The 15,061-nt window shown below is 59.7% G+C and overlaps 1 protein-coding gene across 4 annotated transcripts in view; it reads left to right on the top strand.

Annotated features, from left to right (window-relative positions):
* RIPOR1 (RHO family interacting cell polarization regulator 1) overlaps positions 1-15,061 on the top strand; it is a 114,973-nt gene that overhangs the window by 25,269 nt on the left and 74,643 nt on the right. For 2 of the 4 annotated variants that reach the window (XM_054048587.1, XM_054048588.1), the window contains exon 1: positions 7,009-7,168. The exons of the other annotated variants lie outside the window; for them this stretch is intronic. In XM_054048587.1, coding sequence (XP_053904562.1) covers positions 7,009-7,168 — 160 coding nt within the window. Of the gene's footprint in view, positions 1-7,008; positions 7,169-15,061 lie in introns of those variants that run through there. 4 annotated transcript variants of the gene reach the window in all.

Genomic DNA, 15,061 nt, shown 5'->3' on the forward strand with positions numbered 1-15,061 from the left:
TAACAAGGCTCTGTGACTCCCTCTGCTCCACAGCAGGGTCTGCTGGGCAGCGCCACTCAGGGCTTAGATCCTGGCATGCACACAGCATGTCGCGTTCTGGCCTGTCAGCGTTAACCCCTTAGTGCCATTGGGTGCCAGCCCTCAAGCTAAATGGGAAATGCTATTGCATGGAGAATTTATTCCCCCTCCCCTCGAGTGAGCACGCTGAGGATTTGCTGCGGAGATGCTGGCAGGCGAACCAAACCTCCCTTCGTGTGGAAGGGTTTTCCCTATTTGATGTGGGGATCTTGAGTGGAGAGGGCTCCAGGGAGCTTGGAGCCCAGACAGTGCTGAGCAGGGACCTTTGCGGAGTTAATGTTTACCTGGCGAAAGTGCATGCCCCTTCCTGGTGAGGCTCCCTGGGCGCGGAGAGGGGTCGGAGTGGGGGGTTGCCTCCCCGGGGCAGTGGCGAGTGGGGAACTGCCTCCACACTGTCGATGCTTAGTGCTGGTGGCAGGTGGGTTCCCAGGTCTGCAGAAGATGTTGAAGTTTTTTGGGGAGGATTGTCCCGAATTGGGGTGTATCACGGAGTGTGGAGGGACACCAGGCCCTGCACCCCCGGCTTCCTGCAATTCACCATGACTCTCAGCCAGCCAGTAAAGCAGAAAATTTATTTAGACGACAGGAACACAGTCCAAGACAGGTCTTGCAGGCACAGACAACAGGTCCTCCCCCAATTAGGTGCATCTTGGGGTCCCAGGGCACCATAGCCCCCTGGGAAATCAGAGTCCTGCCTGCCTCCCAGCCATTCCACCAGCCAGCTCTGAAACTCCCTCCCCTTTGTTCTGTTTCCAGGGCAAAGGTGTCACCTGGCCTCTAGCCCCTTCCTGGGTTCTCATGTTACATGCTCAGGTATTCTCCCTCTGCCAGTCTCTCATCCCCCAATGCAGACCATCCTAGCCACACTCCCTTCTCAGCATTCACAGACCACATTAAGAACAGTCCCAGTTTGTCACAGGGTGAAAATCACAGACCTCCAAAGTTTCCCAGACCTGGGAGGCCATTTCCAAGGCACCAAAATGTTCCTCCTGGTGGGAGCGTTGAGCTGTGAGGAGCCGATTTCATCCTGGCTCTTGCCAGGCCTGCTGGGAGCTTGGGAACCGGGAGATCGGTGAGGAGCCAGCAGGCAGGAGGGAGGACAACCAGGCACCTTTCCACCAGTATGTCGACCCTGGAGACACCTTCCTGCGGAGCAGCTCCGCGCCATCGAAGCAGCACTTTCCGGTGGAGAACTGTTGGCGTTGGAACAGTCCTGGTTGATAGAGCCTGTTACGGCAGAGCTGGGGGCAAAATGGCCTATAGAGGGAGGAGCTCTGCTCCTGGGAGCCAGAGCCATTTAGTCCCATATGGCTTCTTGTAACATGCCACCATTGCTAGCTCCAGTGGGCCCCATTGCTGCGGGGGGAGATGAGGGATTCTCGTGGATCCACTGTCGGGGGCCATTTCCCGTCTACCCAGCCCCTCGGCCTCAGGGCCTTGTTTCTCACCTGTGGCCCATTCATTGTGAAGTTGCCACCTGGGAGTTCTCCCAAGAGAGCAGCCCACCCCGCTGCAATGGTGGTGCACGCTGCTGAGCCTGCGCTGAAGATGCTGTCCTGGGGACTCCCAAAGCTAGACATGGGAAGGCTGCCAAAGACCTTGTCTTCGCTTGCAGTAGTTGCAGGCTGCGTCCGTGCTCACTGCAGTTGGTAGCTACGCGTGGCAGCGGGATGTGATGCTGCTAAGTATAGCAGTGTAGGTGTGGGAGGCGCAGACTGGGCACGTAGCGAGCTGTACAGGGTACATACTCCCTGAGCTGTGCCTCACTGCACTGCTCTCTGCACCTTCGCTCGCTGGGTGTGCAGTGTCTGCTGGAAGGGTAGGCATACCAGTCCACTATCTCGGAGTAGGCTGGGTAGAGCTGTGTGCTAGCTGCTTCGCCGGCTACGTGAGTGTTAAATATGAGATCGGAGCATCCAGCGTGCCACAGACTGAATCTGGCATGTCTTCCCTGCCTAACCTTCTTCAGATCATTCCCCAGTCCAGGAGCAGGGCTGAATCCAGGAGTGGTGGGTGGACATGTCCCGAGCTGCCACCGTGAGCTCCAGAGCTTCAGCTGTCCTTTGTCTCCTGCTGTTGGGTTTGTGAAGAAAACCTTGCAGATGTGCAGCTGATGGAGTGAAGTCTACCTGAGCTTGCAGAGAGCCTGAAACCATAGCTCTGAGATGGGAAGCCATCTCAGTGGGCACTCACTTGGATGCTCAGTGATCCTTGCAATGCCGCTGTTAAGTGTTCAGTAGACAAGGTGGGTGAGGTAATGACCGACACAGCACGCTGGGTAGTGTTACGTGTGTTGCTTCTCGTCACAGCACGTGAGGAAAGAAAAGATGTGTCGTTACCAAGATCTACAGTCTGAGACACCATTCAGCTTGGTGCCATGACTGGTGTTGCTGGGGGAAGAGACTGCCCCTTAATTCCCCCCTTCCCCCCAATTGAGGAGGGGAAGCCAGCAGGGTATCTGAGCTGCGCCGAAGGGAAGCCAGGTCCAAGGAGCGCAGCAGAGCCGGAGGGGGCATGTGATTGTGTTGTGAATAGCTGCACCTATTGAGAGCAGTGTCGCTAGTCAGCGGGTTCATTTTGTGGGCAGAGTGCTACTACACTCCTCCCGGCCTGGGGTACCATCCAGAGAGGACACCTGAAGTCAGTACGTTTAGCTTGGGTCAGACAGAGGGTTGTTCTGCTCTGGAAATCCAAGGTCTGGCCATCTAGCTGATTGCATTCCCGGGGGGCTGCTGACTCGTGAGGGTTTAGTACGGTGCTGAAGGGTGCATGATGCAAGTCCCCGGGTCCGGCAGTAGATATGGCTGCCATGGGATCCGGCTGCCAACAGACAGAACAAGGTGCATCCACTGGTGCCTACCCCGTCAGTATGTTCAGTGACAGCCCCCAGAGCATACAGCCGGTGGGAAGAGCAGCATGGTAAGTGCTCCAGGTGCTTTGCAGACCTACAGGCGAGGGAAGACCGGATGGCGTAACACCCTGACTTGCACCCTCACTGTCCTTCCTGTCCTTCTTCTGCCCAGAACCTCCCTGACCAGGGGAGTGAAAAGAGACGTGGGACTGCCAGCTGGAGCCTTGTGCTCAGATGTAACCAGAGGGAGCCGGAAGGAATGCTGGGGAGAACAGTGAGAGGATGGGGGTTGTTTGAGTGTGTTTTGTGGCATCTCTGTGTGCTTCTGCTTTGGTGTGTCTGTTTCAGTTTAATTCCCTAGTGATCATGCTAAGGGGGCCTGTTCTCTTCCTTCTCTACACTGCTGAGGTTCTTGGTGATCCAGCTGCATCTTCTAGGCCAGAATGGCTTATTCCGCGTATTCGGGAGGCTGTGATATGCAGTGTGTAGAGGGGCTAGGAGCTGGGACTTGCAGGTTCTCTTCTTGGTTTGGTCAGACTCCCTGAGTGACCTCGGAGCAGTCCCTTCGCCTGGGTGCGGCAGTGGCTCGTGTTTGGGGATACTGCTCCGGTGAGACTAGCAGGAGCAGTGCTTCAGCACACCGCATTGTTCGGTGTTCCGCTTCGTTGCTCTGCTTACTTCATTGCAATTCTGCAAACCCTGAACATAAAGTGTGATTAGTGTTCTTGCATCAGACCTTTGCTGCCTCTCCTCCGAACGCTGGGACGGTCCACAGGGGCTGGGACAGGCTCAGCCCATTTCAAACTAGGGCAATCCTGCAAAATCTAGGCCAGGTGCGAGAGTGGGGGAGCTTTGCAGACCTCTGAGCTGGGAGGGGTCGGGTGCAACCATGCCAGTGAGCTCTGCTTCTTCAATGATGGTTGGAGATGTGCTTCCCGCACCCCAGTGTATCCACAGCTCTGCCGGCCTGTGACAGGCATGGGAACTGGGGCCCAAGCCCAGGTCTCCCCAGAGCATGGAGCAGGAGCTTGGGTCAGTACCCAGCATAGCCAGTTCTTGCCTGTTCAAAAGCTGGCCGTGGTAATTCCCTGCTGAACTTTAGAGCAGTTGGGTCCTTGGGGCTGGGGCTGGAGCTGACAGAGCCCTGTCCAATCAGCCAGCCTGTCCCCCAGGGTCACCACAGGATTGTGAGATGGGCCTGTGTCAGGCTGAGTGCTGGCTGCTGCCTGGAGCTGTAGCGTGACCGCCCCAGCCTGGGGCTGGTCTGACAGCACTAGATTCATTTGCTCTTTGAAGCCCGCTGGGTGGTGACCTGTAGCTCATGACGCAAGCGCTGAGCGGAGCTGCGCACAGCACCCCTGGATAAGAAACCCACCTACAGCTGCAAACTGCGAGGGCAACAGCTCAGACTGTGCTCCCACCGTGCCGAGCCTCCTGCCTGACGCTGCCCTGTGACTCCTCTGACTCCAGTTCTCTCCCGGGGGGTGGCTGGCATAATGTGGCTAGTGTGGGGCCGCTCTGCAGCCTTGGTACAAGAGGGTTCGTGGGTGGGGGTAAGAATGAGCTAAACTCTTCATTGGTTTCCTTGGTTAGGTGGAGAGGAGCTGCCCGCCTGGTCTGTGCTGGAGAAAGGTGCAACTGCTCTTGCAGCACCTCGCACGGAGCCCGTGCACGGCTGGCTGCGTATGCACAGGGATGCAGCTGTATCTCCGTCCTTGAGTGCAGGGGGGGCAGGACCTTGGAGTGTGGGAATTCTCTCCCTCCGACCAGGCTTGGCTGCAGACACCCTCTGTGTGGAGCATTGCACCTGCACAGGCTGCACGGCATCCTGGAAGTCGGGGAGACCCCGGAACTATTACACAATTGTAGCTAGTGTGTCTTGGCTTGGGCCCAGCCCCTCCTGCACACTGCCCTCGCTGCTTCTGGACGCATTGCCTGGAGCTGACTCCCCTCTAGGAGGCGCTGTCTTTAGGGGGAGGCAACTTTGAGCTCAAGCTTCCGGCTTCCACCCTCCAGAATGAAGTTCTTCAAATCAGCAGGGTAGGCAGCAAGGTCCAGTGGTTAGAGCACATGACTGGGAGTCATGTGGTTCTGTTCCTGCCTCGGCTGCCGGCTCATTGAGTGGCCTTGGGTGTGTCGCTTCCCCTCCCTGGGCCTCAGTTTCCTTATCAGTGAAATGTGGGTAATTTCACTCTCCTGCTGCAGCAAGGTGCGTTGAGTCCTTTGGATGAGAACCTGTCTGGTCGAGCTGAGTGTTACAGTGTCAAGGTGTTCTCACTGCGGAGCGCGAAGGGGGACGGATGTAGCTGCCCAGGGTAAAGGCCCAGCGAGAGGCAACTCAGGCTGGGATGGGTCGTTTCATGGCTGACATGCCCACGTTAGAGATGAGGATGGCTGCAATCTGCTCCCTCACGTGCCAGCTGGGTGCTGCCCTGGGGAGCGGCCAGTGCAGCCCCATCTGTGCCCTTGGGCCTGCACCTGATGCTACCTGGGCTCAGATTTCCACACTGGGTTTGTCAGTTTGCGGCGTGTGTGTGAGACACGCGTTCCCTCCGAGCTCAGAGTGCAGTGGCATTGGCCTCAGGTGGTATAGGGCCTGGACTCAGCTGTAATCCCTGCTGCTGGGACTCACCTGATCATGGGACCATCTGCCAAGGTGTGAGACGCAACCAAAACGCCGCCAGTTCCATCCAGAGCAAAGCTGCCCTTTGTCCTGGTTCATTCACCCTTCTCCAGTGGTCTTGATGGCATTGCCCCAGTGGGGTGCGACCCGGGGTCAGCCACGGGTTGGCGCTATCTCATAGGGTGGATAAGAACAGCCAGACTGGGTCAGACCAGTGATCCATCCAGCCCAGTGTCCTGTCTGCCGACAGTGGCCAATGCCAGGTGCCCCAGAGGGACTGAACAGAACAGGGAATTATCCAGTGATCCATCCCTGTCACCCATTCCCAGCTCCTGGCCGTCATAGCCTAGAGACACCAGAACACAGGGTTGCATCCCTGCCTATCCTGGCTAATAGCCATTGATGGACCTAGCCTTCATGAATGTATCTAATTATTTTTTGAATGCAGTTATGCTTTTGGCCTTCCCAACATGCCCTGGCAGTGAGTTCCACAGGTTGACTGTGTGAAGAACTTCCATTTGTTGGTTCTAGACCCGCTGCCTCTTACTTACGTTGGGTGACCCCTGGATGGGTGTGTTAGGAGGAGTGGAATAGTCCAGGAAAGGGAGCTAGTGTTATCAGCCCTGCTTTACAGATAGGCACAGAGAGGGCAAGGGACCAGCCAGTCAGTCGCCGAGCTGGGAATGGGACCCAGGGGTCCTGTGCACTAGCCCATGCTACTTTCACCAGTCTTGTGTCCTCACTGAAGCCTGAGTTGTATAGAGTGTGGGGGAGTGGGGAATGGCTGGCACTGTTACCCCCCCGTCTGCCATTCCTGTTGGCTACTCATGCCGACTGGCACAAGAGAGGCCACCTCTGCCTCCGCTGGCCACAGGGGCAGAGCTGGGTTCAATGGGGTGGAACTGAGCAAGTGGGAACTTCAGGAAAGCATCCCAGTGGGGCCTGCTCTTCCGGTCCTGGGGGTCCACCCAGGCTGAGTCCTGACTGGCAGCTCCCACCCCTCAGTGCTCCACCACTGGGCCTTGGTCAGTCTTGCTGGCCCCGGACCCCTTTCCCTTGTGACCCAATGTGACTGGAGTCTCTGCTGAGGGCCCCTCTTCTCTAGGGGTCCATGGAGGGCTTGTGCAATTGGCCCTTGCCAGTAGTGCCCTCTGTTGGGGGCTCCCCCCAGCTGTGAAGGACACAGGCCTGATCCTGGCATGTCTCCCCAGGGCTCAATGGCCTCGTTACAGCCCCCCACCGAATGCGGGCTCCTCCCCAGCAGGCTCTGAGTGTCACTCTGCTGGGGAGCAGGTGGCTAAGCCCAGACTCGTCGCCAGCTTCCTGGCTTGCCCCCTTCTCTCAGTGCCAGCCTAGCAGTGCTGGGCTCTCTCCCTGTCGGGCGGGGGGGGGGGGGGGGGGGAGGAGTTCCCAGCTCTTTGCAGCTGATATCCCTGTAGTTTCCTGTCTGAATCACATGGCTGGAGCCAGTTTCCATGGAGAAGGCGAAGGGGGTGGGCTCCCGGGTGCCTTTAAGACTTCAGTGTTTTCCTTCTGTCCATGGGAGTGGAACAAAGGGAAGGCGAGTGGCTGGCTGCGCGCTCTGTGCGCGCTCGCTCTGCCTGGGCACCGGACATGTGAGTGCCAGTGTGTGGCGGGGCCGTGCCGGAAGGGGGGCGGGGTGGGGGGCTGCTGGCTAGTTTAGGACTGGGCCCCCCCACCCCCGGTATTTCCTTCCTGCTGAGCAGCCCTGTGGGGGAGATGTTGTGCCGAATGCGTTTAGAGAGGGGGACACAGCCCAGAGCTGGGCCAGCAAGCCTGGGCTGTCCTCTGCGGGATCTGGGCGGTGCTCATTGGTGGTTGCTGCCTGTGGGGTGATCTCTGGTTAGCGCGGTGACATTGGTCTGAGTGCTGGCTCGAGGCCCTTTAACCGCAGGGCACGCGGAGCCGCAGGGCAGCTCCTTGCAGTTGGGGCCGGCTGCTCTGCGTGCCATGGACCTGCCGTGCTTTGCCAGTGGTCGTACCTGGCAACGCCTGCTCTCTGGGCCAGGGCTTTGCTCCTGAGCTCTATTGTTCTCAAGTTCAGCCTTGTGCTTGGGTATTTACAATAGTCATAATCCAGGGGTTTGGACTGATGTCCCCGGGGACCGGGACAGGCAGCCCCTGTCCCTTCTGCGAGGCCAATGGGCCCTGTAGGGCCCCTCTCCGAGATATTCAGGCCTTGGTCTCGCAGAGGGGGGTCCATGAGTGTCACTGGGCTGAATGGACAGCTGCTGTGTCCTCTAGGGACTGGGTTTAATCCCCTGGTGCTGCCCACGGCCTGTTTCATGCAGACACCGACCTGCGGGGGGCTTGGTCACGTGGATCTTTGCAAGCCCACGACGGCTGGGGCTGACCATGCGCCCACTGCGTTGGTGGTGAAGCGCCCACTGGCCTTGTGGACGGAGGCTGATAGCAGACAAAACCCTGCTTGTTCCTGTCGGGGAAGGATATGTCTGGTTTCCTAGGAGGCGTGGGGAGACCTGGAAAGGACTAATTGGAAGCCAAGTCAGTCCATAGAGGAATCTCCCCAAGCTACCCCCTGCCTGGGGCTTGGTGGGTTCATGCCTTGGTGTGTGGCTCCCAGAGGTGCTGGGCTGCTGGAGGCGGTTCAGTCCAGGGCCAGCTGCTAGCTCCAGCATTGCTGGAGGGCGATGTCATTTGCAATGCCCCACCCCTGCGGCTGCATCCGGTTCCCTGGGGCTGGAGGCTGGGGCCCATGCCATAGGCAGGCTGTGGGGGCACTTGGGGAGGCCACCCACTGCCCGTCGGTCAATGGCTGTTTGTCCTGCTGGCGGCCGCCTCCTCCCCGGGTTAGCGCTTTCTCTTTCTCTGCTATTGTGACGGCTGAGGAATGCTTAAAGGAATTGAAAGGACAAACCTTGCTTTGTTGCTGCCTTGGCTACTCCCATGTATTCCTGCCTGGCCACCGCCTGCCAAGAAAACCGGGGGGGAATTAATGCCTGCTTCCCAGTCAGTACCCCAGAACCTTGCAGTGAGCGGATGGTGCCTGGAGAATGGGCAGGCGTCTGGGCCAGGCCTGGGAAATGTTACCAGCCACCCGCTAGCCAGAGGCCAGTCGGAAAGGAGTTGGGGGTGGACGGGGGCACTGGGCTCTGCCCCGACCCGGCTTGGAAGCTCAGTCTGTCATGCTGGCCCCTAGCTAGCTGCTGTCTGGCAAAGGCCATGCACGTCCCCCCGCCGGCCCATCTCTAGTGTTTCTTGGCTTGTGCCCTTGGAGGGGGGGCATTGTGACCACCTAATTAACTGTACCCCCCCACCCCGTGGCGGGTGACTGTGGGGTGCTCAGAGCTGTCGCAGATTGAGGTGGCATACGTGCTGGGAGCAAACAGCTATACCAGGCCCCACACGCCTTAAGGGGGTGGGGCAGAGCAAGCCTGGATTAGTGCGTCTACCACAGTCTAGTATTGGCTAGTACCCTCGCAGGGGCAAGCGCTGGGGGGCGGGGAGGTTGGCTACTCTCACTAGGGTGAGTGTGCACAGGGACAGGGGGGGAATTGACCCAAACCCCGTGTGGATGAGCCCGCCTGGGTGACTGCGCTAGCGGTGGGAATCCCCTGGTGCTGCAGAACCACCAGTGCCTGCTGAGGGCAGGCTGGCGGGTGACGTTCTCAGGGGTAGAGGAGCCAGGTTACGAGCCGGAAGGGTGAGAAGTGCCGAGGGGGCGCAGGAGTGTCTGAGCTAGTGCCGCTCCTCCAGCAGGGCGCTGACTCCTGCCTTAGGGGCCTCTCCCCACTAGCACCCTGGAGAGGGGGCGGCTGGTGCTGGGGGGCAGATCTGTCTGCCCGTGAGAGGTCCCAGGATACAGGGGCTGTATCCCTGGGTCTCCATTGTCCCCTCTTGGCCCGGGAACAGGGAGGAGCTCTGGTGGCGCAGGACCCATAGTGGCGCCCAGCCAGGTCTTCTCACTGTCCCCTTCCTCCTTGGCCTCTCCCTCGGGGCTATTTATAGGGACTCCGCTTACATCCGTTCTATTTCTGTCTTGCTGAGGGAGATGCGAGGGGCTGATCCCATTTGTGCCTCGGAGCCCCTCCTGGCTTGGCCAGCCCCCAAGGGCTCAGCGCTGAGTCTTGCATGCCCCCGCCTTCTCCCTGCTCCGCGGGGATCTGACCTTGTAAACCCGGTGGGAGAACCCCTGTGTCCCCACTGACTCCCTGGGGCCTAGCTCTAAGGGCTGCTCTCCACTGCTTCTCTTGGGGGTGATTTTTTAAAATATTGAACATTGGCCACTGTCGGCAGACAGGATACTGGGCTAGATGGACCTTTGGTCTGACCCGCTACGGCCGTTCTTATGAAATAGCTCCATTGTGCAGCCCCTAGTGTGGACACAGCCACAGAGGTCTCAAGGCGCGCTGTGCCAAGACTGCGTATCCCCCTGCCCTACAGGAATAGTGCTCCAGTGTGAGCACCTTTACCCTTGGTTAACTGTCCCCACAACGGGCAGTCAAATCAGTCCTGCCTCCTAGCACCAGGATTGGCAGAGGAGAAGTGGTGGCCCAAGCGCCTGAGCCAAACGCGACAAAGCAATGCAGCCCCCATGGAATAGTCCTGCCCCGTTGAGTGGGGGTGCGTTCCATTTAACGGGGCTTTTAGGGGAACTGCTCTAGAAACGTAGAGAGCCTAACAGAGAAGGGTGTGCTCCTGCTGTGGCTTTTAAACCATCTGATAGGATTTAATAGAGAAATCGGCCAGAATTTGTGTCTCCTGGGTGACTTAAAAATCTCTGACTCTCAAAGGAAGGGCTCAGGGCTGCCGGGAAAATACTGGTTAGCAGATTCCTGACGCTTTGACTATGAAATCTAACTGCAGGGAGTCCCATGGCTCCTGGAGAGCAGCGGTGAATCTTCGTCCCTGGGGTGAGAGCCACGTGGAAGCGGGAGGGAACTAGAAATGGAACCTTCCGAAAGAGAACCAGGGACTCAGGTGAGAGGAAAAGCCAGAGTAGAAAGTCCACGGTGCCTGGTGGAGCCCAATCATGAGAGGCCAGAGCTGTGTGGGTGAGAGTGGAGATGGGGTGAGAGCTAGCAGTGAGGGGAATTATACACTGGAACATTAACCAGGGAGCCGGTGCCCTCGCCATAGCTTGGAGATTATGTAGCTTTCTGTCAGACAGGCTGTAATCCAGCTCTGGGACGGGTTCTGTCATCTAGGTGTGCAGGGGACGGGGCGGCAGGTTGTGGAATCCCCTTCTGTTATGGGTCCTGGGGAGAACAAGGCAGCTGCATTGTCCTCAGCGTGCTCGTGATGCGTGCAGCTCTGCATTAAGACCATAACTGTAATCGAGTCTCAGGCTTCAGACAAGTGCCTGCAGGGGTCAGAAAGGAATCGCAATTGGTGACTGGGGCAGGAAGGAATCACAGATGCACAATTGGTCAGATGTTTTGGGGGGATTTTCCGCCTTCCTCTGAAGCGTCCGAGATTGGCCACAGCTGGAGGCAGGACAGTGTGGTGGGTGGTCCAGACTCCTCTGTCTAGATGTCTGGGGCTTGCTCCCATGCTCAGGATCTAACTGATCACCAGGTGTGGGAAGGAATTTCCCCCCAGGTTAGATTGGCTGGGGCCCTGGGGCAGGAAGAAGTGCTGGGAGACCCGCCCAGGGGGTTATCTATCAATCTGCCACTGCCTGGGGTGGGGCAGGACTGCGATATTTAATTCATTTTTGTGGGAGTATTTTCGGAAGGGGACATCTCGGGTCTGTGAGCTTGCCAGCAGCCTTCAGAATCCAGCATGAGAGCCCTGTGAAACCAGCTTCGTTCCGGGCGGCTTGGCTGGCGGCCTTTGCTCGTGTGGGGCTCCGGGAACTGGAGTGAGGGATGAGAAGTGTGTGGCTTTGCAGACTGTGCCTAGACTTGCTGTGGCCTTGTTGTGGATCTTGCATGACGTGGTGCATCCCCTGCTGCACTCAGCTCTCTGTCGGTGCGGCGCCCCAGGTCCCAAACCCCACTGTGATCTGATCCTGCTGCCCCAGCAGGAGTCTTGCCATTGATGTCAGTGGAAGCAGGGAGGGAGATCTTGATGTTCATGCTGAATTCCCTTTGCTCTCCCTTCCTTGGCGTCGTGCTTGGGATGGATGGGCAGTGCTGAGTAGGGAGGGTCTGCCTGGCAGAGAGAGCCCTCTGGGCACAGCTGGTTTCACCTGTCAGAGCAAACCCTTGAAAGTGGTGGCACGGGACTGGCATAAAACCTACCCAGCTCAGCACAGGCCAGGGCTGCGTCTTGTCAGAAAGCCGTACATTACGTTAAGCCTCAGGGCTAGTGTACGCAACACTCTGACCGTTGCTCCAGCCAGCCGCAGAGCATGCCGCGCAAGTCTGTACACGCGCCCTGTCAGCCGTGTCTGGAGTACTCGTGCGGAGCCGTGAGACCAAAGTGATTCCATCGGCCAGCCAGGCCACCTGAGCTCCTGCTGCCGACAGCACTTCGCTGTTAAGGTGTCACCGGGACCCGTGTGCGTCTGCACTCGTGCACGTGCACAAGCACACTCCCGGCTGACCTTTCAGAGGGATTGCTCTGTGTGGTGGGGTGGGCACCTGGCTTCAGAGCCTGGGAACCATGGCAGCAGCCTGGGGGTTTCGGCCTGCTCAGCGAGTGAAAGTTGGGGCTCCTTCCATCTGGCAGCGTTCCGGGGCTGGGGTTAATGGCTGGCTGTGCGCCTCGGTTCCGGCTCTGGTGCGATCCGGGCTACAGAGCTCCTGAGTGGCACACGCAAATAGAGTAGTTATTCCTGGTTTCTGCAGGGCGCGGGGAGAAGGCTCTACTAACCCCTCCCTCCCTGAGCTCTGATGGTTCAAACCCAGATCTTCTTCCGGGCCTGTCCTTGGACTTGGCAATTCAGTACAGACGGTGACACTCTGAGACCAGGCTCTGGGCGTGCTGGCCCTATCTAAGCCTCCCTTGTCTTTGTCCCCAACTGCCCCCTCCTGAGACCCCACCCACCCTAACTGCCCCCCTAGGACCCCATTCCCTACCTGTCCCCTGACTGTTCTGACTCCTATCCACACCCCCACCTGATCCCCGGGACTCCCACGCCTATCCAACTGCTGCCTGTCCCCTTACTGCCCCCCGAACCCCCAACCCATCTAACCCTCCCTGTCCCCTGACTGCCCCAATCCCTCTCCACACCCCTGCCCCCTGACAGCCCCCCCCCGAACCCCTGACCCATCCAACCCTCCCCCTGCTCCCTGTCCCCTGACTGCCCTGATCCCTCTCCACACCCCCACCCCCTGACAGGCCCCCCAAGAATCCCCGCCCCATCCAACCCCCCTGCTCCCTGTCCCCTTGACTCACCGTGCTCCCCGCCCCGCCCCAGCTCACCTCTGCTCTGGCTCTGCCAGCTCCCCTGAGCGCACAGCCGTTCCGCTTCTCCGCCCCACCCCAGGCTTGCCTCGAATCAGCTGTTTGTGCGGCAAGCCTGGGAGGGAGGGGGCGAGAAGTGGAGCGGTGCGGCGTGGCGGCTGTGCGCTCAAGGCAGCAGGCAGAGGTGGAGCGGAAGTGAGCTGGGGCGGGGAGCGGTTCCCCTGCGCCCCCCCCCGGGTTACCTGCTGCGGACAGCCCTCCCTGCGCCCCCCTGCCCCAGCTCACCTCTGCTCTGCACCTCCCCTGAGTGCTCTGCTTCTCCCCCATCCCTCCCTCCCAGGCTTGCCGCACAAAAGTCTGGGCGGGAGGGGGGTGGAGGGGAAAAGCGGCGTATCTGGGGGAGGAGGCGGGGCCTGGGATTTGGGGAAGGGGTTGGAATAGGGGCGGAGCCAGGAGCGGGGGCGGGGGTGCGAGCACCCACCGGCGCCGGCTAAAGTCGGTGCCTATGCCCTGTGCAGCGCTGCCGGCCAGCTGAAGCTGTAGGGGAGGGGGGGGAAGCGGGGGAGGAGCTTTTGCTGCCGGAGAGGCCCCAAGTGAGCGGCTCAATCCGGCGCGGCTGCCCTGTCAGCCGCTTTTGGGTCTTTAAATAGCCGTCCAGGGGGAAATCCCGGACATTTTTAGCTTTTTACAAATTCCCCCGGACGGCTATTTAAAGACCCACAAGCCGGACGTGTCCAGGGAAACCCAGACGTATGGTAACCCTACTGGTGGGGGTTGTGCCAGGCGGCTCTGGGGGGCAGTGCTCACTCAGTAGTGGCAAGGCCTGGAAGGGGCAGCTCATGGCTGGATGCAGCGGAGAGCTCCCACTCGGCAGGACTGTGGCACGCCCAGAGGAGGTGGCCTGGGTAGAGATCGTGGCAGGGTGTGCAGTAAGGGATCGGGGGGTTGTATGCCTAGCAGCCACTCCTTTCTCGGCACGGCCCCTCTAGAGCTCTGCACGGTGGCTCTTGGGAAGGCAGTGGCCTTGCTCCGGTCCCCTCTGGCTGATGGAGTCTCCTCCTTAGGCCCAGCAGGGGTGGGGGAGGGGGAAGAAGCTGCCACCCCGAGGCCTGCTGGTGGTGGGTGCATCAGCTGGTACCTGCCCATTCAAATTCAGACCTTCCCCTCTGTTCTGGGTTGGTGAGAGCCCCCTCCCCCCCTCCTAGGGAAGCCCTGCGGTTGGACTGTCTCCTGGTGGCTTTGTGGGGCTGCCTGCCTGGGCCCACCCCCACCCTCCCCTGAACTCTGCTAGGTCCAGTATTGCATGCTCCCTGCCTCGGCCCCTTCCGATGGGTGCACAGTGCCCGCTCTGGCACCTGGGTTTGGCATCCTGCTTTCCCGCGGGAGGGCACTGATCTCAGAGCGAGGGGTGCAAAGGGGAGCTGAAAATGAAGCCGTCATTGCTCTTGTGGAGCAGGAGGGGGGGGGGGGGAGGGCGGGCGCAGTGCATGTTAGTAAAACAGAGACTTATAGTCCTGGTAGGCCAGTCCAGGCAGGTGTTGGGCTGGCGCTCCCCCCGACCACACTGCACTCTGCTGGTGGCCCGCAATCCTGACCCTCAGCGCCCTTGTTATCCACGCCCTGCCCCCCCCAGCTTGGCTGCTGCCCCTCGATCCCGACCCACAGCCCCCTTCTCTCCTAGCCCTGGACTCTGCTGGTGCCTCTCAGTCCTGCCTTGTCTCGACTGTGGTGGATTTTGTGGGGCTGCCGCTCTCACGGGAGCTGTTCGTCCTTGAGCCCAGTCTCTGGAGGTGGCTGGTCTCGTGTTGATTGTTCCCGAGGCGTCTGGGGTCTGCTCCCTGAGTGACAGGAGGGGCAGCTTCCCCCCTCGCGGTTCTCTGCAGCATCTCTCAGGTGGGGCACAGCCGGCTGGGCTCACTCTGGGGCAAGGTGAGGATGTGGGTGTGACCTCCCTGCCACCACCCCTGATGCCCAGCTGCAGGTCCTGCCTCTCTCCTGCCCGAAGGGGGTGGGCAGGCCCCAATCTGAGCCCAGGTGCTGTGCCCCTTGCAGCAGGCCAAGGGCCGGCTGATTCCCCCACAGCAGCGGAGCGTTCCACCTACTGGAGGCCTGATCTCCCTGGCCCTGGGGAGAGCCGGCAGCCGAGGCCCACAGACTGACAGGGAGCTGGCAGG

The sequence above is a fragment of the Malaclemys terrapin genome, chromosome 14 (genome assembly GCF_027887155.1).
Source record: "Malaclemys terrapin pileata isolate rMalTer1 chromosome 14, rMalTer1.hap1, whole genome shotgun sequence".
Taxonomy (NCBI): domain Eukaryota; kingdom Metazoa; phylum Chordata; order Testudines; family Emydidae; genus Malaclemys; species Malaclemys terrapin.